General features: G+C 33.0%; 2 protein-coding genes and 1 long non-coding RNA gene across 6 annotated transcripts in view; 1 reads left to right on the forward strand and 2 right to left on the reverse strand.

Moving 5' to 3' along the window:
- The window catches only part of LOC114078657, a 4,334-nt gene extending 4,087 nt beyond the window's left edge, over positions 1 to 247 (reverse strand). The window contains exon 1 of the long non-coding RNA XR_003580351.1: positions 118 to 247. This is a non-coding gene — a long non-coding RNA (uncharacterized LOC114078657). The remainder of the gene's footprint in view (positions 1 to 117) is intronic.
- Positions 248 to 545: 298 nt separating this feature from the next.
- On the forward strand, positions 546 to 14,713 carry LOC107029366 (E3 ubiquitin-protein ligase RGLG3-like). 4 transcript variants are annotated; one of them, XM_015230765.2, is made up of 14 exons: positions 546 to 671; positions 3,520 to 3,614; positions 4,334 to 4,480; positions 7,232 to 7,507; positions 8,301 to 8,385; positions 8,471 to 8,611; positions 8,706 to 8,819; positions 10,589 to 10,686; positions 10,767 to 10,846; positions 10,921 to 11,026; positions 12,965 to 13,092; positions 13,180 to 13,306; positions 13,420 to 13,476; positions 14,379 to 14,713. In XM_015230765.2, exons 4-14 carry the CDS (start codon positions 7,265 to 7,267, stop codon positions 14,460 to 14,462), a joined length of 1,263 nt encoding a protein of 420 aa, XP_015086251.1. In that variant the 5' UTR covers positions 546 to 671; positions 3,520 to 3,614; positions 4,334 to 4,480; positions 7,232 to 7,264; the 3' UTR covers positions 14,463 to 14,713. The 4 variants fall into 4 exon arrangements, with proteins under 4 accessions (XP_015086251.1, XP_027767650.1, XP_015086253.1 ...); XM_027911849.1 differs by having other exon boundaries at positions 558 to 671; positions 3,569 to 3,614; XM_015230767.2 differs by lacking the exon at positions 546 to 671 and having other exon boundaries at positions 3,356 to 3,614; positions 7,221 to 7,507.
- Positions 14,714 to 15,140: 427 nt separating this feature from the next.
- On the reverse strand, positions 15,141 to 20,126 carry LOC107029439 (F-box/LRR-repeat protein 17). The gene is made up of 11 exons (XM_015230852.2): positions 19,424 to 20,126; positions 19,204 to 19,305; positions 17,773 to 17,917; positions 17,487 to 17,671; positions 17,282 to 17,386; positions 16,763 to 16,860; positions 16,450 to 16,670; positions 16,309 to 16,375; positions 16,126 to 16,211; positions 15,535 to 15,633; positions 15,141 to 15,403 (listed from the first exon to the last, which is right to left on the reverse strand). Exons 1-11 carry the CDS (start codon positions 20,038 to 20,040, stop codon positions 15,338 to 15,340), a joined length of 1,791 nt encoding a protein of 596 aa, XP_015086338.1. The 5' UTR covers positions 20,041 to 20,126; the 3' UTR covers positions 15,141 to 15,337.
- Between the last annotated feature and the right edge of the window lie 6,378 nt (positions 20,127 to 26,504).

Below are 26,504 nucleotides of genomic sequence, written 5' to 3' on the forward strand. Positions count from 1 at the left end.
ATATATATATATATATATATATATATATATATATATATATAAAATCTTATTTCATGATTTAAGACATATCCGACCTCGTTTGAAATTGTAAAAATCATTACTTAAAAATTAACATACCCAATACTTATCATATCGAAAGATCTCTCAAATTTTGTTACTCATCTCATGTATATTTTTGAGATAGGTCAGAAACTTGTGCTGATAGCATGTTATAATAGTAGTAATTAACTTTTCTTTCGTTATTGAATGTTATTACTCCTTGTTCATCTTTCATATTATAAAGAGGAGTTATATATTGACTAAGAAACTTGGATACAAAGTTACTTGGCCATGAAGTTTACTTGGCCATAAATTTACTTGACCACAAAGTTTACTTGGGCACAGAGTATATCGTGTGGACATCTATTTTACAACATTTATTATATTAATTTTAATCATTACTTTCTCTATTTTATATGTTTCATGTCTACAATATTAAAATATTTATTTTAATTTACTTGTTGATTTATAAAATCAACATAAGATTAATAAAATATTTTCTCAATTTATCCTTAAAACTAATTCTCTTTTAAAATATAAATATTGTAAAAATTTAGATTAAATATCTTGCTGACGTTCATTTCAATATTAACCTACATAACTCACTGTCTATTTGAGCAATACGACCTCAGGTAAGATCTCCACATCATCTTCGCTTGCCTTAGTTGAATGTAAGCATTTCATTTGATTCAGTCTCAAGCAACATTTTCGAACTTTTGGTAGCATAAATCATTCTTTGTTCTTTTTTTTTTGTTATAGCCCATTTTGCCAGGAAAATTTGGTGATTTGGATATTAGAAACATTGATTTCTCTATCATTCTTCATTTCTTTAATTGTAACCTGGCTTTGATATTACATTGTCGTGTCATTAGTTTTTCATTAAATACACATGCAATTTTTGACAACTCACTCAATATTTTGTTATGTCAAGTCAGTCTAAGACATTAGAAATTGCTAAGAGAATTGCAAGAAAAAATTGTATTACAGAGAACTTGAATTATTTGTTTGATGACTTTACAAATGAATGTCCCTTTATTTATACTACTCACTTAGGAGCTAATGAGCAAATAATAATTATTGTACAAATCTCTACATATTTACAAATAAGTCTCCTTTAATTTCTAAAATACTAAGCTTAAATATTTCAAGGATCTTTCATGCAAATCTATGAAATTCTAGAATCTACCATTAAAAATCTCACTATTTCTCTAGAATATTTCACTAATAGTTATATAGCGTTCGGCCACAAATTTTTAATTTTTTTTAGCAAGTACTGTTTGGATGAAGTTTTGGGTGAAGTTTCACTATATAAGTGTTTGCCATAGATACGGGAGAAATATTGATTATTTTTTTTTGAAAAAGAAAGACTTCTATCCATAAGTTCTAAAATTTTTAATAAGTTTGTTTTATTAGTTATAATGAAAATGTTACATTAAAAAAAATAAAGATGACGATCAACAACAACAAAGACAACAATATGGGCAAGAGCAGTACAATAATCACATACTTAAGCGTGTCACTAATTGAGGATAAATTATAACCTATTGAAAATAAATTGTTCTGTTCAATGGAGTTGGTTGTAAATAAATATTAATTGAAATTAATTGATGATGTATTTTGTAAAATGTAAAACTTGAGTGATCTTTAGATTTTTCTAGAACTTGAAAATTTGAGATGTTTTACAAATATATTTGTCAAGTAATGACAAATTATATAACCAAACACTAGATTTCAAGTTTTTTCTCAAATATATTTGTGGTCAAAGGTCACCTTACTATTTTTCCTATTTAAGTCTTTCAAATGGACAAATGTGTGATGTAGCGTGCAAGTGACATGATGACTTGGCGGGTCATCACAAATAGTACTTAAATCTAGCACAAGTTATCCCTTGAATAGTTGTTCGATAAAGTGCATTAGAAAAAAATAATTAGAAATATATAAATGTGTATCTGCAAGTGTATGCATGTATATAAACATTAGCTTTGTATATTACTAGTCTTTTGTTTCATACACTTTTTTCAACTATGTATAACTAATGTCTAGTTATACACTCTATTTAATAGTAAGTTATGTGTAATTATGTATGGAAATCTATGATTGTAGTAATGCAAAGATCTTTAATTCATGCATTAGCATGATTAAAGGTGTTATCCTTAAAACATTTTCCCATATTTTTAATCATGTTTGTAGAGGATGTTTTTATTGACAATTTATTTTTTTAAGAAAAATATTATGCAATATATATATATTTATATATATATATATGTTATTTTTAATAGAGAAATTTTAAAATGGTTATAGTTTGAACTTAATAAGAGATCTATAACTATATTTTGCATAATTACGATTCATATAGAGTTATATGTTAGAAGGGGAGAAATGTGAGTGAGAGTGATGAAAGAGGCAAACGAGATTTAGGAGAGAGGGATAAATAAAGGGTAACTTTCACATATAGCCACTTAAAAATAGTCTATTACTCTCCATAGTTATAGTTTGATAATTACAATTTGTAGCCACATGTTATATGGAGGAGAGAGGCGAGCTAGACTAGGAGAGAGAGAGGAGAGAGGCGAGAAAGAGGGAGAAAAGAGCGGGAGAAAGGTGAATTGTATATGTATATTGGTTAGATAATTATATATTATATATGTATTTGTATATATGGCAAGAGAGATTGGGAGAGGTAAGAGAGACACGAGAGAGACTGGGAGAGGGAGGAGAGAGGCGAGAGCGAGAGGGCAGAGAGTGGGAGAGAGGTGAATTTTATATGTATGTAATTGTCTATTATACATATGCATTTGTATATATGGCAAGCAAGATTGGGAGAGGTGAATTGTATGTGTATATAGGTTAAACAATTGTATATTAACACATATGTATTTGTATATTCTGGCGAATTATACATATACAAACGTGATTAATTATACAAACTGAAAGTCAATCCATGTAATTAATGTATAATGTTAGCCGCGAGTGGTAAGCAAACTATAACAATGATGAGTGATTAAATAGTATAAGTTTGCTTAACCGCGTAATTTTCCCATAAATAAATATAACATTTCTTATATTAGGTTATATCACAAATACAATTAATTTGTATCAATAAATATAATTGTATCAAACGTATCTAGTTCATCCGTATTCATTATGTATCGATTGTATCAACAAATACAATTGCATCTAGTCTATATGTTTTTTGTTTATTCACTATGTATCAATGTATTTGAGTGTATCTATAACTTTATATGTTCCTGGTGTATTCACTATTTATCAAGTGTATCAACAAATATAACTATATCAATAAATTAATTTTATCAAGTTGTATGAACGAATACAATTATTATAAGTGTATATGTTCCTTGTGTATTCACAATGTATTTATGTATTTGAGTGTATATGCACCTGATTATACATTGCATTGTTGTTTCTACTTTATTTTGTCCTTGTTATATATTTGTAATTATATGATTTATACTTTTTAAGAATATGATTGATACAATATTGTATCTCTCCCTCGTTCTGTAATATTAAGAACCGGAATATGAAATCGAAGAGGAGAAGAGGCAGAACAAACTGAGGTATCCACTATCTCTAACCTGATACAACTTTCTCGCCTGATTTGTATCAATAATATCCCATCTGAACTCGCAAGCCCTTTATTGCTTATTAGATTTCAATTCAATTGAGAAATAGAGAGAGAAAGAGCGAAAGATCCGCGGTTGGGGGGGGGAGGCGAGATTTATGTAATGTAATTATTTTAAGGGAAAAACTCAAATACGTTATCGAACTTTGGAAACAACCCATCTATATCATCCGTTAGAAGCTTGACTCATCTTTAATTTAAGAAAAAGTTCATTCACGCCATTATTTGTTAACTAGAAACAATTTTCATTTTGCAAAATGATTTTTTACATGTTGTCAATTATGATTCGACTACGTCATTATTAACTTTTTTAAAAGTAAAAAACTTAAGTATGTCATCGAATTTTGAGAAAAGACTTATTGAGGTCGTTCGATAAAAGTTTAATTTATATGCCATTTCAGTTAACCAATAATGACATAGATGAACCTTTTCTCAAATGAAAATGACATATAGTTGAGTTTTTTTTCAATGCTTAGTGACATATTTGAGTGTATAATACATATATAACACATATTTTTCTATCATATAATTTTTTTTAATACACTAAATCAAACACCTTATAAAAATAATCTCAACAAAACTAATATAAACATAATTTATATGAGAATTACTAATATACATACTAATATTCAATATCATAATTTCAACGTGCAGCCATCAAAAAGGAACAACTTTGATTACTGACAACTTTAGAAAGTATGAATATATTTTTTTATTACTTCTAGAAAAAGCTCAAAAGGGTAATTCCCAGGCCCCAGCACCAGATTCACTGTGCAATCTGAAGATCAGAAGATCCTTCAGGTCTGCTCTCTCTCATATCCATTTGACTTTGTACTGTTGCTTTCTGGTTCTTTTTATTTTTCTGTAAATAGCTTATCTGTGTGCGGAATTGCTAGATTTTGTTAACTTTAGCTAAAAGAAGCGGATTCAATATTTGAAATTACGACTTTCTATAACCGTTATAAGTTAATAAATCGCTTTATTTGGTAAATTTTTTAATAGAATTTGAACTTGAAGTTTCCATGAATCATCTCTGAACATGAAAGATCTGCAAATATTATCAGATTACTAATAATTTCCTTGAACAATTTAGCTTGAGATTATCTAAAGTGGGTATTAATTTTTGAAGTTGTGTTTGAAGTACATTCAATCAGCTCCAAATATTCTTTGCAAAAAAGTATAACTAGACACAACTTCGTTTTCAACTCCAACTCCATAAATTACAAATGAAGTAAAAAAACAATTTGATCTATAGACAAATGCATTGTAATTCATTAATTATTGCTATATTTGACTTGAATTGCCTTAATTGTCTAGTCTTTCTTTGTTTTTTGAGATTGGGAATTGGTATAAGGCTGCTTTGTGTGTTTCTAAAGGTACCTGGATAACCAAATAAATAGAAAGGAGGTCTTTTAATGGTTATAAATCTGGTCAACAGTAGCTTCATTGCATCTGGGAAAATATGCATACTCAATTTGGGATTTTGAATCTCTATAATCATATAAACTTACTTTTATGAAGTGGTTTAGTGAAATCCAGCCATCAATGCATGGTTTACTTTGACTTTACTTGTGAGGCACCAATTAGTAGCTGAGGCGGAACTAGGATTTTGAGGTTGTGGATTTTGCATTCTAAAAAATACTACTTATTGAGTTCTGGATATATTATATGTATATACATATTAAATGAATTTTTAAACACAAATACAAGATTTGTGCCAAAGCTTCTAGGTTTGGCTGAACTTGTAGACGGGCTTGTAGCTCCGTCCTTCATTAGTAACAACATTTATAAACTGAAGGATACTTTTATTGGATTCTTTATCCATCCTAGCCGGATAATGACTGAGCCAAGGTTTCAATAAGTACTATATGTAGTGTAACAGGTTGACGGTTGATGATGTGTTAGGTATTTACTCACTTCTATCTAATTATGACTTATTCATTACCCTGTTTTCTGTTTTAAATCATTTGACTAAACTAAGCTCAAGTTGGCTGATGCTTATTGCTGCAGTTGGTTGGGATAAAACAGGTAGTTAATGAGAATTTTTAGTAGGAAAGAAAAGGCTCAGATTGGTCGTCTTTTCCTTTCGGTGTCAAAGTTAGCTGGCTATGAGAAAGAAGAATGAAATTCCAAAATGTTTATCCCATGTTGATGGTTTTGGAGCATAGTTATACTTGTCACTTTTGCTTTTGAGGTTGGGATGTCAAGCGGGATAGGTGTTACTAGCAGCTTAGATCCTAGATGCTCCCTTAGGAAAAGCGGGATAGGTATTACTAGTAGCTTATATGCAAATCAATGAAATCATTGTTCAATATTACACATATTCAGATATGGGACAAGTTCTTATTTCATTTTAGAACATATAGGTTTAGTTTGAAACATGCCAGTCGAAGTAGTTAAAAGATACTCATCTCATGACTCGAATGCTACCTGAAAGCTCATACCTAAGAGAGCATACTTATGAAACAAATATGTAATCCATATCTCAAGTAAGGTAGACATGCACCAAAATAATATCAGACTCATAAGCATGTCTCTGAGTAGTGCTGGAAAACGAGCAGATAGGTCAGATATGGGAGGGTCAAAAATGGATTGGGCAAAAAATAGATAATATATCTGATATATCATATTTCATACGGATAAAAAATGGGTTGAGTGACAGATAATACGGGTACCGATAACATCCATGTGGTAAGTTAATACCAGTCAACCTTGTTAGGTTCATTTTGGTTCTACTTGGCAGCTCTAGCTTAGTTAAGTTCCGTGCTTAGTCATTTCTACAGATTTGTCAAATGTGACTATGTCAAAAGCTCTATGTAAAATTTGTTTTTATTTTGCATTGATAAATGATGTACTATATGTATACTCCACGAAAGAGCCATTTAGTTTCTTCTTCTCTCCTAGTTCCTTTTTTGGGTGTAACCTTTGCCAGGATCAGGAGATATTAGTACTATTATACCAATATACAGGAGGAGTTGCAGTAGTACATTTTCTCAGTAGATTGAAGAAGAGCTTACTCCCTTAGTTTGTGGTCTATTAGCATAATTAACCGCAGTCCACAGAATATTATTTGATTTTTTTGTTTCTTTTGAATGAATTGATTTCAGTGTATCTAACTGCAGTGTTTACTGTGTATGGGAAGTTCCCATCAGAATATTAACCTTAAAGAGTGGTTCAGTCATCAGTGGCAGTAGCTTCAGGTAAAGAGAAAACATACTGGAACTACTTGTTATAAGGGGAAGTTCAAAAGGAATTATCCAACCCAATCAGAAGTTTGAGTTAAGGCGCTGTGCTTTGTGCTCGGAACTTCTATTTCTGTAGAAGCGTATTGCTGATATGTCATTACACAGCTTCTAAAACCTGTTTATTATTTTCAATATGAATCCTTAAAATGAGTTCTGTGCACATGGACAGAGTTGTTGATTAGGCACTTATGGTTTCCTGAGCTCTAGCAAATATAACTTACAAATAAACCCGCTCTACTTGATTAGTATGTAGTTGTGAATACAATTCAAATTACTGCTATATCAGCTTATCACAGTGTTTTTGCAGAGCTCTTGATAACATTGAACATATTCTTACACAATGGGGAATCAAGAGTCTGCCTTAAATGACGCTCATAGTGATCATTATCACCACAGCCCAGAACGTGTAAGAAATCATATTGGCTCCAATCCTCAATATCATCCTACTACATATGCAGAAAGCTCCATGGATTCTAACTATCAAGCTCAAGTTACATCATACACCGGGGGTTCAGATAGAGCAAACTATCAAAGGAACCAGCAAGCCTCTTATATAGCTGATAACTTTAAATCTCTGGATGAGGTTAATTTCTTAATAACATGTTCATTCTATTTTTATAGAGTTTCAGAGAACATCTCATGGTGGCCCAAGTGGGGCCATCAGATGGCAATGAACAAAAAATCGCAAGTTCGCGTTGTTCTCCTTAAAGATACCATCTTTTGTTTGCTTCAAGTAATTTAGAGATTCTTGTACTTTGCACGTCAACCTTTCACCTCTAATGAATTATGATACTGAACAAAGAAACAATTTTGTCACTATTCTTAATCATAAATCTTGTATCTCAACATTTAAAGCACCAAATATTCTATGAAGGTATACTACTTTACTTTATTTAGAGAAAATATCTTATGTCGTAAAGCTCATGGTAGAAGCTAAAATAGTTACATCTCAAATCAAGTACAATTGTGCATTGCACATTCACAGGTGCTGTCAGAAATATTAAGTGGTGTACTTTGTGTAACTTAGATCTGTACAACCTCTAGAGAGCTGCTGGTCATATTACATTAGAATATGTAGACATTGTTGTTTTCTATTTAATTTTATCAGTCAAAATAGCTAAAGTTAAAATAGCCGACAGTAAACTTATAGAACTAGTATTCTGAAAGATGATAATTGGAAACATTGTTTCATTGTTTGACTATTTTCTCTTGTTAGAAACTTAGAATTGACAGATCAACTTAGATTAGGCAACAAGTCAACAGTGAATCGGTTCATGTTGAGTTCCTTTTTTTATTGCTTACTTTGTTAATGAACTGTAGTAGCTAGACTTTTTAGCAGTGTAATATATAAATAACAGAAAGAGTTTCTATGTCAGGTTGTTACCGCATTGCGAGAAGCAGGCCTTGAATCGTCAAACTTGATTCTTGGAATTGATTTCACCAAAAGCAATGAATGGACAGGTGAACTACTTCAATCACTAAACTATTAGTCATTGTGTTTGTCTCAAGTTGTGGAGGTGATGGGTTGACAATTTCGAGGTTATAGGGAAGTCTTCATTCAACAGGAGAAGTCTCCACTCAGTTGGTCACACAGCCAACCCATACGAGCAAGCCATCTCTATAATTGGGCGAACCTTGTCTCCTTTTGATGAAGACAACCTGATACCATGTTTTGGATTTGGTGACGGTTAGTTTTTGTTTCTGAGACTTAATTTTTTCACAAATAATAAAGATGGTTTCAAATAGCCTTGATCATGGGTTATTGTCTCTGTAAATTTTAGCAACCACACACGATCAGCATGTGTTTAGCTTTTACCCTGATCATCGGCCTTGCGATGGATTTGAGGAAGCTCTTACAAGATATAAGGAAATTGTTCCTTATCTGAAATTATCAGGTTTGAGCTGAATACTGCTTTCATAATTTCCTTTATTCAGAGTTGGATATGGGTAATCTGTTTGGTTCATACAATATTTGTTATGATTGGCTGCCTTTATGAATCTTAAATCATTGGCTGCCTTTATGAATCTTAAATTAGTAGCGGTGGCGTTCCATAGTCATATGATGTATCCTGTTGTTAACCTTATAAGCTAAACTCTCAAAAAAAGTAGAGATTATCTCATCCATCCTATGCTTGTCTTTCATTGACAGTTTATACTGTGTTGTGGTAGTTTTAATGAACTCCTGATTTATAGATGGTGCATATCTTTACGTTGTGGAAAATCTGATTGGAAAAATAGGAACGAACTTTATTGATTCTAATTTGCTTAGTGTTTTTGGAACTCAGCTTTTTAAATATACTTGACTACATCTTATATGTACACGAGCAACAATTGATGACTATGATCTTATTATTTCCAATGATACGTTAATTCTCTTAATACTATACTAACTATCTTATCTCAAAGTTTACATTAGCTCTTACTATCATTTCCTAAGCTCTACAAATTGCTGGTATGTTCTACAGCATCTACATTAACTTATGATATCATCCGAGTTGGTGGAATACGAGTAAGGACCAACACTCTCAGTTGTGATGGGGTTTCGCCAATGATTAACTCTTAGCTTATTTTTATTTGCCTTGGTGAAGAATGAACCGATGTTGCATATCCAAGGGGAGGTTCCATGGTATATGCTATTTGCAGATGACTTAACATTGAGCAGCGGAGTTGATGGTAGGATGGAGATCTGGAAAAAAATTTGGAGTCTAAGACTAAGACAAAGTACTTGGAGTGGGAGACTCGGCGGAGTTGACGATTGGCTGGAGATTTGGGGGAAAATCTTGGAGTCTAAGACTAAGTACTTGGAGTGGAAGTTAAGTGACGTGACTTACGAGGTAGATGTGGAACTGAATATCGATACACAAGTCATCTCCAAGAGAGGAAGTTTCAAGTATCTTGGGTCAATAATTGGGAATTTCAATACGGGGCCCAACATCGGGAAAACAAGAATTGGGATGGGCCCTACTCTAACACCATGCAAAGAAATGGATCTTGGACCTAACTCAACCACAAAAGCTAGCTCATGAGGATAGGATTGTTCAAAACCATATAAAGAAACCACCCGTCCCTTAAACCATCGATGTAGAACTCTTCAAAGATATATTTTAGACTCGTGGATCTCCTGTAAATTTGGCTCCCAACACAGATTCTGTGCTGATGAATATACTGTTTACCATTATAAAAAAAATAAATTGTCTGAGGTATTGTTTGTGACAACAACATTGGGAGAAGGAGTAGATTTGCAAAGATTTCGTGTTTAGAGAGGGCGGGGAAACTTATGATAGTATGGTTATCCAGTTTTGGCAAGAACTAATACAACAACCACCTCAGTCTCGAGCAAGTTTGATTAGGTTATATGAATCTTCACTAACCATGTTCCCCAGTTTTTGCGAGAATTATGTTGGAGTTACAAATCTAACCAATCTGAACTAAACTGCAAAGGTTATCGATATAACAAATACGAGATGTATACTATTTTCTAGAGAATTGAACCCAAGGTTTTGAAGTTCTTGGAGCCTTAATGTTACTCTTGGACTAGGTCCCCTCATTTTTGTGTTTCTTAATACTATTGCATCATGTGATTGTTTGTTGTTATCTGATGAATTTCCTTTATGAAATGCTCCCGCTTGATAAGTTTATCCTAACTCATCTGAAAAACATGTAGGTCCAACTTCATTTGCCCCAATAGTCAATGCTGCAATTGATATAGTGGAAGCAAATAATGGGCAGTATCATGTCCTTGTCATTATCGCAGACGGACAGGTTCATATCTTCTTGAAAATAATTTGACTCCTTTGACTTCTCCTTGCTTCATCCATAGTTATTCGATATTCTAAAAACAGGTAACAAGGAGCCTTGACACTCCACATGGAAGCCTTAGCCCTCAAGAACAGGCTACTGTAAATTCCATTGTTGCTGCTAGGTAAACAGGCAACCTTTCTTAGAAGTTAATTTATAGTGCCATTCTCCTGCCTGACTTGACATGCTTTCATGCAGTGAATATCCTCTTTCAATTATTCTCGTTGGTGTTGGAGATGGCCCATGGGATGAAATGAAACGGTTTGATGATAACATTCCACAACGGGCATTTGATAACTTCCAGGCATGACTGAAATACATTATTTTTCTTTGCTTCCATCTGTTTATCATGTCTGGTTAAACCAACTATGCTTCACCTTTCATCTGTTCTAGATATTTTTATTTTTATTTTCATTCTGGATTTTACAGTTACGATATTTGTGGCTATGAAGCTTACCTTTCATCCCTTTTCCCTTTAGCACTAATAGATTGAAGATTAGTAATTATCCTACCATGTTATAATACCTCTCCTTTTATTTTTTACAAGCTTGATCGCTGGTTCTCATATTGGTCGATATCACCTAAGAAACAATTGCTAACTTGCTGCCCAGTTTGTCTAGCATATCTGGCAAAAAAATTTATACGAAGACTATACCTTTTCCTATAGGAGGTTATCATTCAGTGATTGCTAGCTGGTTCAAATATTTTAAACAGATACCGAAAAAGTAATTTATTGTCAAATCTGAGGGATGAACTGAAGCTGATTTCGAATAAGAGGATTTGCAGGAATCTTCTCTAAATAGCTTGTGACATCTGCCCAATACACACTACTGTTACTTTTAGGGATTTTTGCTCTATATTTTCAAGTACTGCGCCACATAACCTGTCTGCTAGAGGTTTCCATGCTTTTATGAAGGATTATGCTTCCAACTTCTAGGCGTCTTCTTTTCCTCCCCCCCAACTGCTGTTAGTTGTAAGCCTGAGAAAGGGTAAACTACTTAAAAAGAAGAGAGAAAAAAACAGAAAGCATCTTTGCAATCTTTGTTGTATCAGGAAAATGGTTTGCTGCAATGCTTCCGTCCGGCACTATAATCTGTTAAGAGAATACAGTAACAAACTTTTTTTATGTGATGGTGCTAAAGAGGGATAGTGTTGTCAAGAGAATATGAAGTTTGGTAGCGAGGAGTCAGAACTGTGATAGGCGAGAAACATGGTATAGAAAAAGGGGACATGAACAAGTGGCACAACCTAATGAGAGGACACCATGAAACTACAGATTGATATAGAAAAGTAGATGATTTGCGAATTACCAATTTTTTTTAAAAAAAAAGAGTTCTTGAGTGGTTGGTGATGGCAGAAGAATTTATCTCTGGGATAAACATTGGTGCACAGTGGATGTTTTGAAGCAGACTTCAGTTGAACAAAAATTTAATGGTAGCTGAATTTATAAACGGAAGGAGGATCCGTGGTTTTGGACTGCAAAGTTATGAGAAACTTGCACAACTAGCAGAAGATGGAGGAAGTTGTCTATAAATTTGCTTCATTCCTTCAATTTTCAAGAGAAAGACAAGGATTCGTGAAGAAATATCATTGAAAACAATATCTGAAAAAAATGCTCTGTTGGATTAGAGCTGGCAGGATCATGTTGTTTCCGTTTTCTCTATGTACATCATTTTCAAATGTAAGCAAGCTTCAAATTGCAAACTCAATAGTTCCTAGGGAAATCACTTTTATCTTTGTTTGGACAATCATGGGTGTCGTTCTTGCTGCTGAGATTTTAAGAAGAGAGATAAGATCCTTGTGATCTGGTGCTTTACATGTAAGGGAGTTTGAAGGAGGCTCATCCTCGTTTTTTCCCCTGTAATTTTGCGACGAAGTTGTGGTTGGAGATGCTTTGACAATTTTCCGTTTGGTTCATGCCAATAGGGTAAAACAGCTGATGTGCGTTTGGAATGTCGGGGAATTCAGGTGGAGTAGATTTTAACAGAAAGAAAGCATGGAGGCTAATTCTCATGCTACAAAATGGACTGAACTTTTCTGTTTTTTTTGTTTTTGTTTTTTCTTTTGGGGGGTATAATTGGCCCCCGTTTTATAGACGATTAGGTTCGCTTTTTGGAAGGAAATGATCTTGCACAGTCCTTTCATATGCAACCTTCCTGTAGGCATTATTTCTTCTTCTAGCGGTGAAAGTTTTGATGCTAATCAACTTCAGTTTCCTAATTATTTGTGTACCCACTTGCAGTTCGTTAATTTTACAAAAATCATGTCTGAGCGTTCAGAGATGGCCAAGAAGGAAACAGCCTTTGCTCTTGCTGCACTAATGGAAATTCCATTTCAGTACCGAGCCACACAACGCCTTCAATTCAGGGAGTGAGTAGCATCTATCTTTGTGTATATTCTTCTTGCAAGGTGAAAGCATCTACGTGATGCCTAACTTTTTTAAAACTTGTTATTTAGAAGCAATAGAGGCCCTCGTACAAGGCCATTACCTCCTCCTCGTGAAGTAATTGATCATGACGTTGCTGTCAAATCAGTGCCACATGTGACAAGCTATGAACCTGTTGACTCAGGAGCTGCAGAACAAGTAAGTGTTTCTGTTATATGGTTCTTTCTCTTCTTGTATAACTCAATGTTCGTAAAAGTCTGTTTTCTTCGCTCTGTTTGTTTTTCTAAATAATGTTTTCCCTTTTTCTTAAGGTTTGTCCTATTTGCTTGACAAACCCAAAGGACATGGCTTTTGGATGTGGTCATCTGGTAAGTGATTATAGAAGTGACACTTAACTACTGTTACTGTTGAATCTAATCTTTATAATCTATCTATGGCATAATCTTTTTAAGTTTACATGAGACGTTTGACCACTATAGTTTCAGCTTATAATCTATCATATGATTTTAGAATGTCTAAATGAATACTTTTTCCAGAATTGCAATAGCATTATGCTGCTTAGATCAATTCATTTTCCGGAAAGAATTGTGACAATAAGGATCTCATCATTGAATGCAAGACAAAAATGGTGGAAATTAAAGGCCAGAGATAACATGTCTAGTTTGCAATTCATTTTGCTCTTCCATATCCAATCTCTTATAAGAAATCCTTAAAAGAGTGTCATTAAACTGTGAGAGTATCAAAAAAAAATAGTGCTACATTTCCTGCTCAATCATGCATATCCTACCAGAATAACACACGATGCTGCTGAAACGAACTTTTGATGCACTGTTAGTTCATCTGACAGTAGCAGAAAGAAGAGAGATACTCCGCTTGAAATTAAGATATCTCTATATACCATTCACCTGCACCTATAGAATGGTGGTTTTCATGGCTACGGTTATCCTAAGGACCTTATTTGCTCCAAAGCATTCTTTTGAAGTTTGGACAGTAAGCACATCTAACCTTGTGACTTCAGAGATTTGATGTGTGCCCTATTTGAATGATCATAACGTTTAGCATATTTTCGAGGTCACTTGGTATGATAGGTTCCATGTTTAGTGTTTTCATTTGTCCTAGTACTCCTTCTGCCACTGATTCTCATGTTCTGGATGCGCCTGGCACCTCGTCTAGTTTTTGCTATTAACATTTGAATTACAGATTATCTACAACTCATATTCTAGACCAGGTAATGACTAATGAATTTCTTTCATTGTGTTTTCTGAATCAGACATGCAAGGAGTGTGGTGCCACGATACAATTGTGTCCTTTATGTCGAGAGCCAATTAAAACTCGCATAAGACTATATAGCTAGATGACAGAACTATCTCCTGAACTACCTAAGCTCCACAGTTGCTCCAGGATTTCAACTAAAGATGTTATTTCTGAAGGTGTAAACTATTCTTTGTAAATGAGCCATAACCTATGTATAACTTATATGGAGTTCTACACTTATCCCATTTTTTTGGAATATGCACATTTTTAGTGTCTCTATAGCAAAATGTACATAACTAAATAAAATGTATGATAAACTTGTATGTGGATAGTTGATATTCTTGTCACTCATTCTGCTACCTCTTTGTTTTGATGAACACAAAATTATCCATGCTAGTAAAATTGTCAATCATCTTTTGGCACAATAAATACATGACCAAACGATGTTACTATACATCAAAAGACTTGAACTATTAAGAGGAACTCTATCTAAATTCCGGGACTGATTAGATAACATTTGAGTTGGTTGGGATTGAGAAAAAATCTATGTGCAATATGTAGCTTATTATATTGACAGCATATATAGATGTGTATCTATCTTTGATACATAACTATACAGTATTTGTACAATATCACTACATTATATATACATGAGACTATTTTACACTTGAACAGTTATACTCTTTACCATTTCAATCCTCTCTAGAATTTGGCATGTATAAGCAGAATACACCTTCTGCAAACAAAACTGTGTAAAATCAATGGGGAAAATGCTGAAAATATCACAAAGTTCACAGTGCCAAGCACTTTTTATTGATATAGGGAATATAATCCCTGTATTGATAACATTGAGTTTAGTTCTATAAATGAAGATTACATGATTAGGCCTTTACCTCAGATCACTATAAATACAAAGAATTAGACAAATAAGATGGCCTAGATTAACAACAAAGCTTTTACAAGATGAGTTTCTGACTAATAAACAAGCACTGCACAACGTTGCTTTGAAAGCCTTCTCTTTCTCTTTCCATCATCAAATGGCTGCACATACATAAAAGTAGTATTTTAGATAGTATCATTTAAAAGGCAAATGTCTAGACAAAAAATGAAAAACAATCACAACTTTTAGTTGTGTTATCAGCTTTGTAGTGATGTAAGCTTTTTTATATTACCTGGGGACTGTATGAATGAGGAACTCTGATCCTTTTTGAGCCATCAGGAAGACGTTTACAAGGAAAATGATTGTCTTCAGCCATAAAATCACCACAAACCTGCATGGAAAACAAAAGAGAGTCAAGACTTGAAACCAAGAAAACTGGGCAGAAAGTGAACTGTGGTGATTCTAATGTTCTTACTGCCATGGATAATCTACTTTTAGTCTGCCCTACACTGGGGCAAAAGGATAGAGTAGTAACTGTTTAGTTTTAAAATCTTTTTTTACTCACCCTACCCTGGGCAAAAGGATATGATTACTAACTTGTTAGTATTACTTTTAACCTTACATGTACCACCAGAGAGAGCACGAAGCTTTAATTAAGTGAATCTCCAAGGCCATACTAAGTTAGGTTGTTTCTTTTTACAGCAGGCCAAAAAGAGCACAGTGGGTCTGCCAATCTTACAAATGCCTCAAGTCTATGGAATCCACACAAAGACTAACCAGGCCTAACTAGCAGTCTGATACAACGTGGAAAAGGTCACCTAACCAGAAGAATGATGCAGAACTGAAAACAAAGTCTAAATGCAGGAGGCATCTGCTGGTTTACCTGATTCTGAAGAGCTTCAACCAATGTGTCTTGACAACCTGATGCATGTACACTTTCCAGATTGGGGCACTGGAGTAGCAATCTTCCTGTAGTTAAGTATAAAATTTATGGTTTAGATGAAGAAAGAAGAGCCTCAACTCCAAAAGAGCTCACAACCTAAATGAGGGACGTGAAAGTGCAGACCTGGATTCAAATTCATACAAGAGTTCAGGTTCAAATCATTAAGCTCTGGACAATTAAGATATAATGCCTGCATGAAAATCTCAATCAGCAACAGTAGCAATGACATGAATAATCCTTATATCTGATAGACTGATATCTTACATCTAAGCCAGAGCAACCCCATAAGCTGAGTTTCTTCAAGTGGCTGTGCTTAATAATCAGTTTCTGATAAATAAGGTGTAATTTACTACTTGGTGTTCTTTGTATATCAACATTATCATTTTCCTGTGCTGCTGGACTGTCTAGATCTGGATCGCATATGCTCATTCCACAATCCATTAGCTCTAGGTTAGGCAACTGAGCTGCAGCAAATTGTATGCCACCTATAAAATAAATCAACAAGAGAGAAAATACATTAGAGGCATAGCAAAATTTGTGCTGGATTAGATGTCAAGGAAGCAGATTTAAGTATTACTTGACGTGATGTTTGGACAGAGAGCAAGGAGAAGTTTCAACAATGTCTCCGGAAATACATTGCATATCATCCCAATGCCACTGTCACTAATACTAGACCTGTAATAAGAGAAATAGTTGACATTAGATATGCAGGTGCGTGTATATGCACTGAAGGAGTAACAATGACATAATCTGAATGTCATTCTAAATTAAGTTAACAATTTTCCAAGATCTATACTAGAAAATTAGCCTACTTCTCAACCATAAACTTAGTTCGATTGCTACCCCAATGTTATTTGTTAAAGTAGCTATCACATACCAGCTTAAGTGAAAATTGGTTAGTTCTACTTTATAGTTGTTTTGATTGTTTTAGAGGATATGGACATCCCAAGAAAAAGAAAATAAACTGGAAGAAAAGCAAGAAACTAATCTACTCATTAGATAATATATAATTTGTACATTTATAATCAAACACTCCAGTATTTGCCATCCCAACAATATGGAGGAACCAAATAAGATATCAGAAAGTGAAACATACCCACTCAAATCAAGTAACTCAAGCCTTGAGTAGCTCGAAACAATAGCAGCAACAGATGCATCAGTAATTTCTGATCCTAGTACAAGTGAAAGCATTCTTAATCCCCTGAAATTCAAAGTAGTAACTAATAAGCTTTATGAAGGTTCAAGGTATCTTTAATAAAAGAAAAAACTGTAAGAGCCAAAACCAAAAAAACATTACAAACCTTAAATTTGCTGCTGTTAGAGCAAGCACAACAGCATGTGTCAGCCGAACTGAGGCAACATGAATGTTCTGTAGTCTTGGACAGCTCCTTCCAAGACCATTCACCATAGCTGTAAGATCAGTGTTTTCATTCTCTTGGCGAGAAAAAATCAGGGAGATTTCCTTCAAATTGGGGCAGTTGAAGACCTAAGCAAGTGAAACATGTCAGAAAAAGGCTTGTAATGCAGAAAATGGACTAAGCACAGATAGTTATAGGTTTAATGCCATAACATCTTTAGACAGTTTACCATCTTAGAGTGACAAAAGAGTTCCGAAAGGCAAAGAGTGGAAAGGCTGGTTGAAGAAAGAGTAAAGCCTCCAAGATTTGAGCATCCTTCCATCTTAAGATTGGTAAGACACCTTTTATCAGCTACAAAACGACCTAAGTCATCCCTATAGAAGACACATGGGTTTTACAAGAACCATTAGATCAGATTGCCATTGATAATATTGCAAAATTGTTCCTGGATATAAAAGATAGGACAGGCCCCTGTAGTGCTATTAAGGGTCTTCTAGAAGATGTCTAGATATTCAAATATACCAAAGTTCCAATTTGGACATCAAATAAGAGATTTACAACATCACAAAATATATCTGCCAACAAGGATTGATCAAAATGTATAAATGCAGAAAAGCTATGGTAGACAGATAATTTTCATGAATCTTTAGTAAATGGTATTTAGTTGGGCCTGTAAATACATATGCAACTTTGATATGGCATTGAATATAAGGTATGTAATATGAAGGTGCAATCATAGACTAGATAAGATTAAAAAAGCTTAAGAACGGAAGATTCAAGTAGCACACATAGATGATAATATAAGAGGAAGTCAATTGATGTACCAATCCAAGTGTGAAACTATAATTTTGAAGGTGTAAAACAAAATAAGATAGATATATAATCATATGGAAAGAAGTTATTCAAAAGACTTAAGTCTCTTGAAATTCATGCAAGAAAACAAGCAACAAAGCATAAAAAAGAAGAAAGATACTCATAGGCAACATCAATTAGATCAAATTAAGACTTAGACATGTCTGTACACTTACTTAAGCCCTATGTTAACTAGAAGTCATTTAATCTCCTTAGACATTATTATTCCAACAAATACGCAATGTACCTTATTTTAAGAAACATACATTATTACACATTAGATAGAAACAAATGTAAATCAGACATATAGATAGTGAGGCTCTGACTGATTTGGAATTTATCTGTAATTATTGATGTTGTTTAAATGTGAAGTAGTGTAGTCACTGACTTCCCAAATGTAAGTTATTTGCATTCAACATAACTGAACCTGAATGAGTAAGTTAACTAAAAATCCACAATGAGACTTCCAGCTAAAGAGAAAGCAATCAAAGATAACCACAGATATTCTGCTTCTGCATTGACACATAATTATAGCACATATACTGCATATGAGGTATTAGACACATCTAACTAACGGAAAACTATGTAACTAGAATGCATTGTGATAACAAAAACCTAAACATCAAAAAAGTCAACTTTGCTAGAAAAGTTAACATGGATAAATAGCAGATCTGAGCCCTCAAAGGGTGGGAATCCCACCTCCTTCTACAGCTAATTTACAAGATAACAACACTTATATAATCAACTCAACATTAAAGATCAAAGAGACAATTTATCAAATTCAGTGAGAATGAGATCCAAAGCATACCCAGTGATCCGATTGACTGAGGTATCGGAAGTGAGGATCTCCAGTGAATCCAGATTAGGGCAGGAAAATGCAATGCAGGCCAGCATTGTGGCATCTACATCACTGAAACACCAAAAACCAGTACATCATTAGTTCACAACAAAGCTACCATTTTGTCCCTAAACAAGAAAAATCCAGTTAATAAATCTATAGATCCAACCATTAATTAATAAAACCATACCTTTTCATTCTAAGAGAAAGCTTAACAAGTCCAGGACACTTCTGCAACACCGATCCAACAAGTCCAATCTGAGCTTTCAGAGGAACCTCAAGTCTAAGCTCCTCCGCCGACTTCCAAATCCTCCTAGAAACATCCCTCCAACCCTTACACACCTTCGCCGAAGAAAGCAACGACGACGGTGGCAGTCTCTTAAACACTTCCCACAAACAACTCGCCGGCAACTTCCCAGATCCACCTAAATCCAACTCACTCTCAAAATCCAAAAACTCCCCCTCCCCATCACCCTCCCCCTCATCATCAGATCCAGGCGATTCATCAGTAACACCAATATCATCAAACGAAAGCGCCCGCCGGAGCTGCACAACCGGCTGACGTGGCGGAGGTAAAGGTGGGGTAGGGTTAGAACGAATAACAGAAAGCTGAGAAGGCAAAACAAATGACTTAGCATCACTAGATGTTGGAGTAGGAACTTCACTGAACTCCTTCGTCAAATCACAAACATGTCCTTTTTTGGGAAGGCCACATCTACCACAGTTATAGCTTCCCCGTTTCTTGCCACGCTTCTGAACAAAATCTTCTGGGATTGGAGTAGATGGATGAGAATGGCGACCCTCCATTGATAGTGAAAAAGTGTAAAGAGAAAGAGATGAAAAATGAGGTAAGAAAAGGGAAGAAATAAAGGGCGGGGGATGTGGGTCGGAAGGCGCGGGAGTTTTGGCGCTTTATCTCTTCGAAAATTTTTATTTTATAATAAGTAGAGCGGCATCATGTGCTTGCTGACTAATTTTTTCAATTAAAAAAAAAAAAAACTCAAAAGTAAATTAGATCTATAATTTTTGGAGTTAAAATTAAAGATATTACCAAATATATCAAGATGTTTATTTAGAAAATCATTTTTAAGGAGTTTGTTTTTATAAATTAAAATATTTAATCAATTAAATAATATTTTCTTTATACTGAACACGTCGTCCTAAACACGAGTTTCTCAACTTGTATCTAGTTCGCTTTTCTAGTTATGTTTCGTCAAATCGAATCTCTCATGGTGATTTGATAGCATGCAATCAAACAATATTTAATTTTCTTCATACTGAACACACGCCTAAACACGAGTTTCTCAACTTGTATCTAGCTTGCTATTCTAGTTATGTTACGTTAAATTGAGTCTCTTGTGGTTATTTGATAGCATGCTAATTAAGATAATGAATATGTTTGAACTAAGTTTTGAGCTACTAATTAGAATTGTGAGAGTATTTTAATGAGATATAACTTATTTTAGCGCTTTTGGTTTATATTTGCATGTGTAATATGAAATGTGTGTTCTTTCCTATGAAGCATATGTATTTATTTCATAAGATAATGTTGTATAAGTGATATTCAAATACCATATGTATCTTGATTGAGTTTCTTGATCTATTTAATAAAATGTGAATTCACATATGGCCTCTCACAATAGATTAAGTGAAACTTGTTTTCACCTGAAAAATACTAAATGATTTTTGTCATTTATGGTACAATGCTAAAGATTGTGATTTATATGATAAATTGCTTGAAATCTCGTCTCATCTCCCATTTACTCCAAAGCAATAGAGGTTGTCACATGTGTGAGAAGGCTAACTTCTATTTACCTGACATATTTTTCGCCAACATCAAAAATTACATCCAAAACATTTCATAATGTGAATGCACAATAAACATTAATAATAGTAAGAATGTGATAGCGTTCAACTACACATCATATGAATCCATGTGTAAGCAGACGCTAGTAATATATAACTCAACTTATGAGGTTGGGGTCGAATTCCACAAAAAACAATGTAAAGACGATTGAAGAAACAAAGAATTACAAGCTAGTAATTTGAATTCGAGCAAACAATACAAATATTTTCGAGAAGGTTTCGGTAACAATTAAGGATATGAGATAAAAGATAGCAACACAAAGACCTCGTCATCCAAGGAGATTTGGGAATGAAAATTCAATCAACATCTATACGATCAATTGCACATATCTCAATTAATCATGGATTAAATCAGATATGCCCTGAAACCCCAACCATTTACTTATATCCTTCGATCATATATAAATATATCTAAATTAGCTTTTCCGAACCTAGTTAAGTGGCAAAACACATGATTCAATTATAGGCATGGCAAGAATTTCACTATTTCTAGCTACAATCCATTGAATGAGTAATTACACCTCGAATTAGCATCAATCAATCTTTCTCAACCTAAATTAAATATTTCTAGTTATATCAAAATAAATGGACAAGTCCTAGGAATGATCTAATCCATCGAAAAATAATTAAAGCAAGAGATTGACTATACAATTAAAGACCCATTTTATATATGAAAAAATATTCAATTAATTACAAAAGTACTCGATAAAAATTAATAATATCAATTATATGTATCTAACATAAAATCCAAATCACTAATGAACAATAAAAAATGTGGGGTATAAGATATAAAGGAAAAGTGTCTCGTCAACCAAGGAATTAGAGGAGATTTAGAAATGGAAAGTCAATCAACATCTATACCATCAATATCACATAATCTCAATTAATCATGGGTCAAATAAAAAATATATCTTAAAACCTCGATTATCCACCTATATCCTCCGATCAAAGATAAATATATCTCAACTAGCTCCTTTAAACCTACCTAAGGGACAATAAGGATTCGAATATAGGCATTGTAATGATTTCACTATCTCTAATTATAATCCTTTAATTGAGTAATTACGTATACCTCAAATAAGTATCAAACCATCTTTCTCAACTTAAATTAACTATTTCGAGTTAAATCAAATATCAAACAATTTTTCTCAACATAAATTAACTATTTCGAGCTAAATCAAAGTAAATGAACAAGTCGTGGGAGTGATAGTGATCAAATCCATTAGAAAGCAGGTGAAACAAGAGAATGACTAGATAATCAAATTGAAGACTCATTTCATATATGAGAAAATATTCAATTAACTAAAAAAATATTTCGTGAAAATCAATAAACCATCAACTGTCTATCACTAACACAAAGCCCAAATCACTTCTGAACAATCCACTTATCAGAATGTATAGCAACATTAAAATAATAAGTGTATGCAAATCAAATTTATTTTGATATTTATAAAATAATAATCATCAACATTGAAAAAATGATCAAGATCAATGACTCTATATCATATTTCACCGTCCTTGAGATTTTGCATGAATAAGAAATATGTATCTCTAGAATGTAGTTGAGTAAATGGATTTGCAATCACTACTTGTGTAGATGATGAAATTTTAGATAAATTCATATTAAGTTTTGGATTAATCCTTAAAGTCATGATATGTTGCTCAAGTTAAATTATTGGTTAATAAAGTTGGATTAATATTTAAATTAAACTTATACGCCTTAAATAAAGTTCAAATTATATTTGGGCTAGTGAGTTAAGTTAAATTAAATGATGAGCCCAACTCATGTTTTTCAAGCCCAAGTTCCTTCAAAACTACCTGAAGACGAAAATACTCCCAAATTCTAGCTTAAAACTATATAAAGGAGACTTCACAAGACCAGGTCAAAAAATAGAACCCCAAGAAGAAGAGAAATACATAGAAAAGATAAACTTTAGTGGTGATCCACGAGTCTTGTGTATACAAAATAAGTCTTCGTTTCCAAGTTGTGAGTCACAAGTTTACATATCTCCTAGATTATGATCAAAGTTTGGCTACACATTATTGGTGAAGTTTCGGCAAGTATTTCGTTGATTCAAGAACAAAGAAAAGTCATTGACATGACGTTCGTGGGGAGAAGATCGTCAACTCAAAGTTTTTTCTTTGTTTTTGAATCGGTGAACACTTGTTGAAACTATACCACGAATGTGAGGACAAACTTAAATCACAATCTCAGAAATATGAAAACTTGTTGCACACAATTTTGAGACGAGGACTCCTTTGTATGCAGAATACTTGCAAATCACCAATGAAGAACAATTTTTTTAATGTATTTCTCTTCTTGTTCTTTTTCCTAGTCTCATAAAGACCCCTTTATATAGTCGTGAGGGGATTGTATATTTGTCTTCATGTAATTTTTGAGGAGCTTGAGTTTGAAGAGCATGCGTTAGTCTCATTTTGTCAATTTAACAGACTAGCCCAAATATATTTTGGACTTTATTTAAGTCATATAATTTTAAGTTAAATATTAATCCAACTTTATTAATCCATAGTTTTGCTTGGTCAATATATCATAATTAACGATTAATCTAAAATTTGATATGAATTTATCAATAAAATTTCACTGTCTACAATTTGTACTAATATATTTTACAATTTTTTTTTTGCTTGCAATCATGTCATCATAAAGTCAAATTTGATATCAATGTACTTGACTTTGTAATAGTATTTAAGATTTTTGATGCTCAAAATTACACCTTAACAGTCACAAAACTATCATTAGTTCAATACTAATTGAAGCAACATGGATACATATTTGATATGTATGTTGTTGTGTATATATCACTAGTAACCAAAGAAATAAATATATTTATTAAAATATTTGATCACTAAGATTAAGTTCATACTGTTAGTTTATATTTAATATACATTATTAGATAATAATTGAGAGCATATTAGAGTTTATTATATTTATGTATAATATGTTTTTTAATTTTCTAGAGTTACATTCATGTGTATGCATAATTATTAATCATGTGTTCTTTTTAGTCTAATTGCAAAATTCTGATTATAGAAATGTGTAGGAAAAAATGTGGTTGTTCTTTTTTTCTTCTTCAATGTGCTAGTTTTAGATCAAATTTCTTCAATTAAATGATTGGTTTACAATTTACATCCAAAAATATATTTTTGGATTGATTTAAACAATCAAATCAATCGTTTAAAAATTGATTCATATGATCAAAAGTTAATTTTTTTAAAAGCAAATCTTAATGAATTTTCTTTACATTTCGACTCAATATTTCGATGATAATCATAGTTGATTATATGATTTTCTAAAAATTTATATATGTATAACATATTACCCAACTCAATTTACCCTAAAATTTGCAATAAATACTGATGACTGAATTTTTAGAGTTAAATTTGTAATAATAAGATCCTAAAACTTTAAAATTCAATATCCCACTAGGGTGTGCATTCGATATCCTATTTAGAATTCTCAAATTTTGAGTGTGATAATACGATAATTAGTAGTTAAAAGTGTATATCAAATATTAATTTTTTTATTTTAATTTGGTAGTTTGGTAATCGGTAAATTAAACTTTAATTTGTCAGGGTATTATGTAGTATTGAAGTAGTAACTAATTGTATCACAAAAATGATACTATTTATCAAATTATTTCTATCTTTTTATGTGGAGGCACAATATAGTAGAAGATTAACAAGTAAGAAAACATCAAGAAAAACAATCTGACATAACTAAAAGACAGTATTTGATCAGTTGTTTGTGTTTATTCTTTAATTTTCTTTTATCGAATACCAAATGATACTAATGTCTCAATCAAACCAAACATGAAAAGCATAATTGTATAATTTTACTCCTGAATACCCAAATTTTAAAAAATTCTGATTCAATTCGGTAATTCAATTTTCGATATTTTATATCTTGCCCTGCCCACAAGTTACTTGGTAAAAAATTACGATCTACTAATCGACAAAGATCTCTCAACAAGATCTTCAGATCTTTAAAAGTCCTAAGATTTCATGCACAACACAAAAATTGAAATTCAATTATGAGTTTAACATAGAAAAAATTTAAAATGTATTTAGCATATTAATCATGTAAAACATCGGAACACAAATCTATGACTCTGATATCAATGTAGCATGTGAATCGTAAACACCAATTCAAAAGACTTACGAGTTTCTCCATAGCAAAAGTTGTAGCGATTAGGACTTGCCACATTAATCATCAAGAATCCACACCAAGCCGATAAAATTCCTCTATCACAACCCAAATATCCTTTAGGAGAGAAATGTGTTTTTCGAACCCTAATTACCATCTAATGTATAAACCTATTTTTTTTAAACCCAGGATAGTGTATTTAGAGTTGTATTTATTCATAAGGATTAGGGCTAAGAAAAAGAAAAAATTAATGGGCTAATTACATTCTTATGAATAGATCCAACCCAATAATTATTTACAATAGTCCTCTACTACATAATTGATATAAAAGTTCTTTTAAAACCAATCCTTATTTATAGAGCTGTTAATACGGGCTAGGCCCATTAGGTTGACCTGATTTAATTTGGGATTTAATAGAGTTGGATTAAGATTTTAAGAGCCTATTTAAGATATGAATTTTTTAGTCCGATCTGAATAAGTCTGCTGATTAGTGGGACTTGAGAACTATAGGTAGGGTCAGCCCGTGGTCCAGTAAAAATTAATTTAAAAACTTGATATAATATTAAAATTTAAAATTAAAGAGAGTTCAAACTCAAAACAACTAGGCTAATATTTCTATTAGATATTTGCACTTTTACTTGAAAAAACTTAATAAATATTATAAAGATAATTTATTTGGGGATTTGATTAAGAGAAACTTTCACATATAGCTACTTAAAAATAACCTAATTACTCTCCATAACTATAGTATGATGATTACAATTCGTAGCTACATGTTATATGGAGGAAAGAGGCGAGCGAGACCGGGAGAGAGAGAGAGGGGGGGGAGAGAGTGGGAAAAAAGTTAATTGTATATGTATATTGGTTAAATAATTGTATATTATACATATATATTTGTATATACGACAAGAGAGATTGAAAGAGTGAGAAGAGAGGCGAGCGAGACTGGGAGAGGGAGGAGAGAGACTGTAACGACCTGTTTAGTCGTTTTAAGCAGCAGATTTTATTTCTGGAAAAACTGTGTGAGTCGACGGAACCCACGACGGACCGTCATGGGCACGACGAACCGTCGAGGGGGTCTCGTTCCAAAAGACTTAGACTTCTGAAATTTGGGTACTGAAATCGACTCTCTGAACTTCGTGACGACATGGCAGGACGGACCGTCGTGGGAACGACGGACCGTCACAGGGGTCTCGTTCCAGAACACTTAGACTTCTGAAATTTGGGTACTGAAATCGAC

This window comes from Solanum pennellii, chromosome 9 (genome assembly GCF_001406875.1).
Source record: "Solanum pennellii chromosome 9, SPENNV200".
NCBI classification, from domain to species: domain Eukaryota; kingdom Viridiplantae; phylum Streptophyta; class Magnoliopsida; order Solanales; family Solanaceae; genus Solanum; species Solanum pennellii.

Coding starts and splice junctions, on each gene's coding strand:
- LOC107029366 (XM_015230765.2), top strand. CDS start 7,265: ATGGGGAATCAAGAGTCTGCCTTAAATGACGCTCATAGTGATCATTAT. Junction 7,508..8,300: donor ACTTTAAATCTCTGGATGAG/GTTAATTTCTTA, acceptor TTTCTATGTCAG/GTTGTTACCGCATTGCGAGA. Junction 13,307..13,419: donor ACTCAGGAGCTGCAGAACAA/GTAAGTGTTTCT, acceptor CTTTTTCTTAAG/GTTTGTCCTATTTGCTTGAC.
- LOC107029439 (XM_015230852.2), bottom strand. CDS start 20,040: ATGGAGGGTCGCCATTCTCATCCATCTACTCCAATCCCAGAAGATTTT. Junction 16,376..16,449: donor GGGGTTGCTCTGGCTTAGAT/GTAAGATATCAG, acceptor ATTTTCATGCAG/GCATTATATCTTAATTGTCC. Junction 16,212..16,308: donor TTGTATGAATTTGAATCCAG/GTCTGCACTTTC, acceptor ACTTAACTACAG/GAAGATTGCTACTCCAGTGC.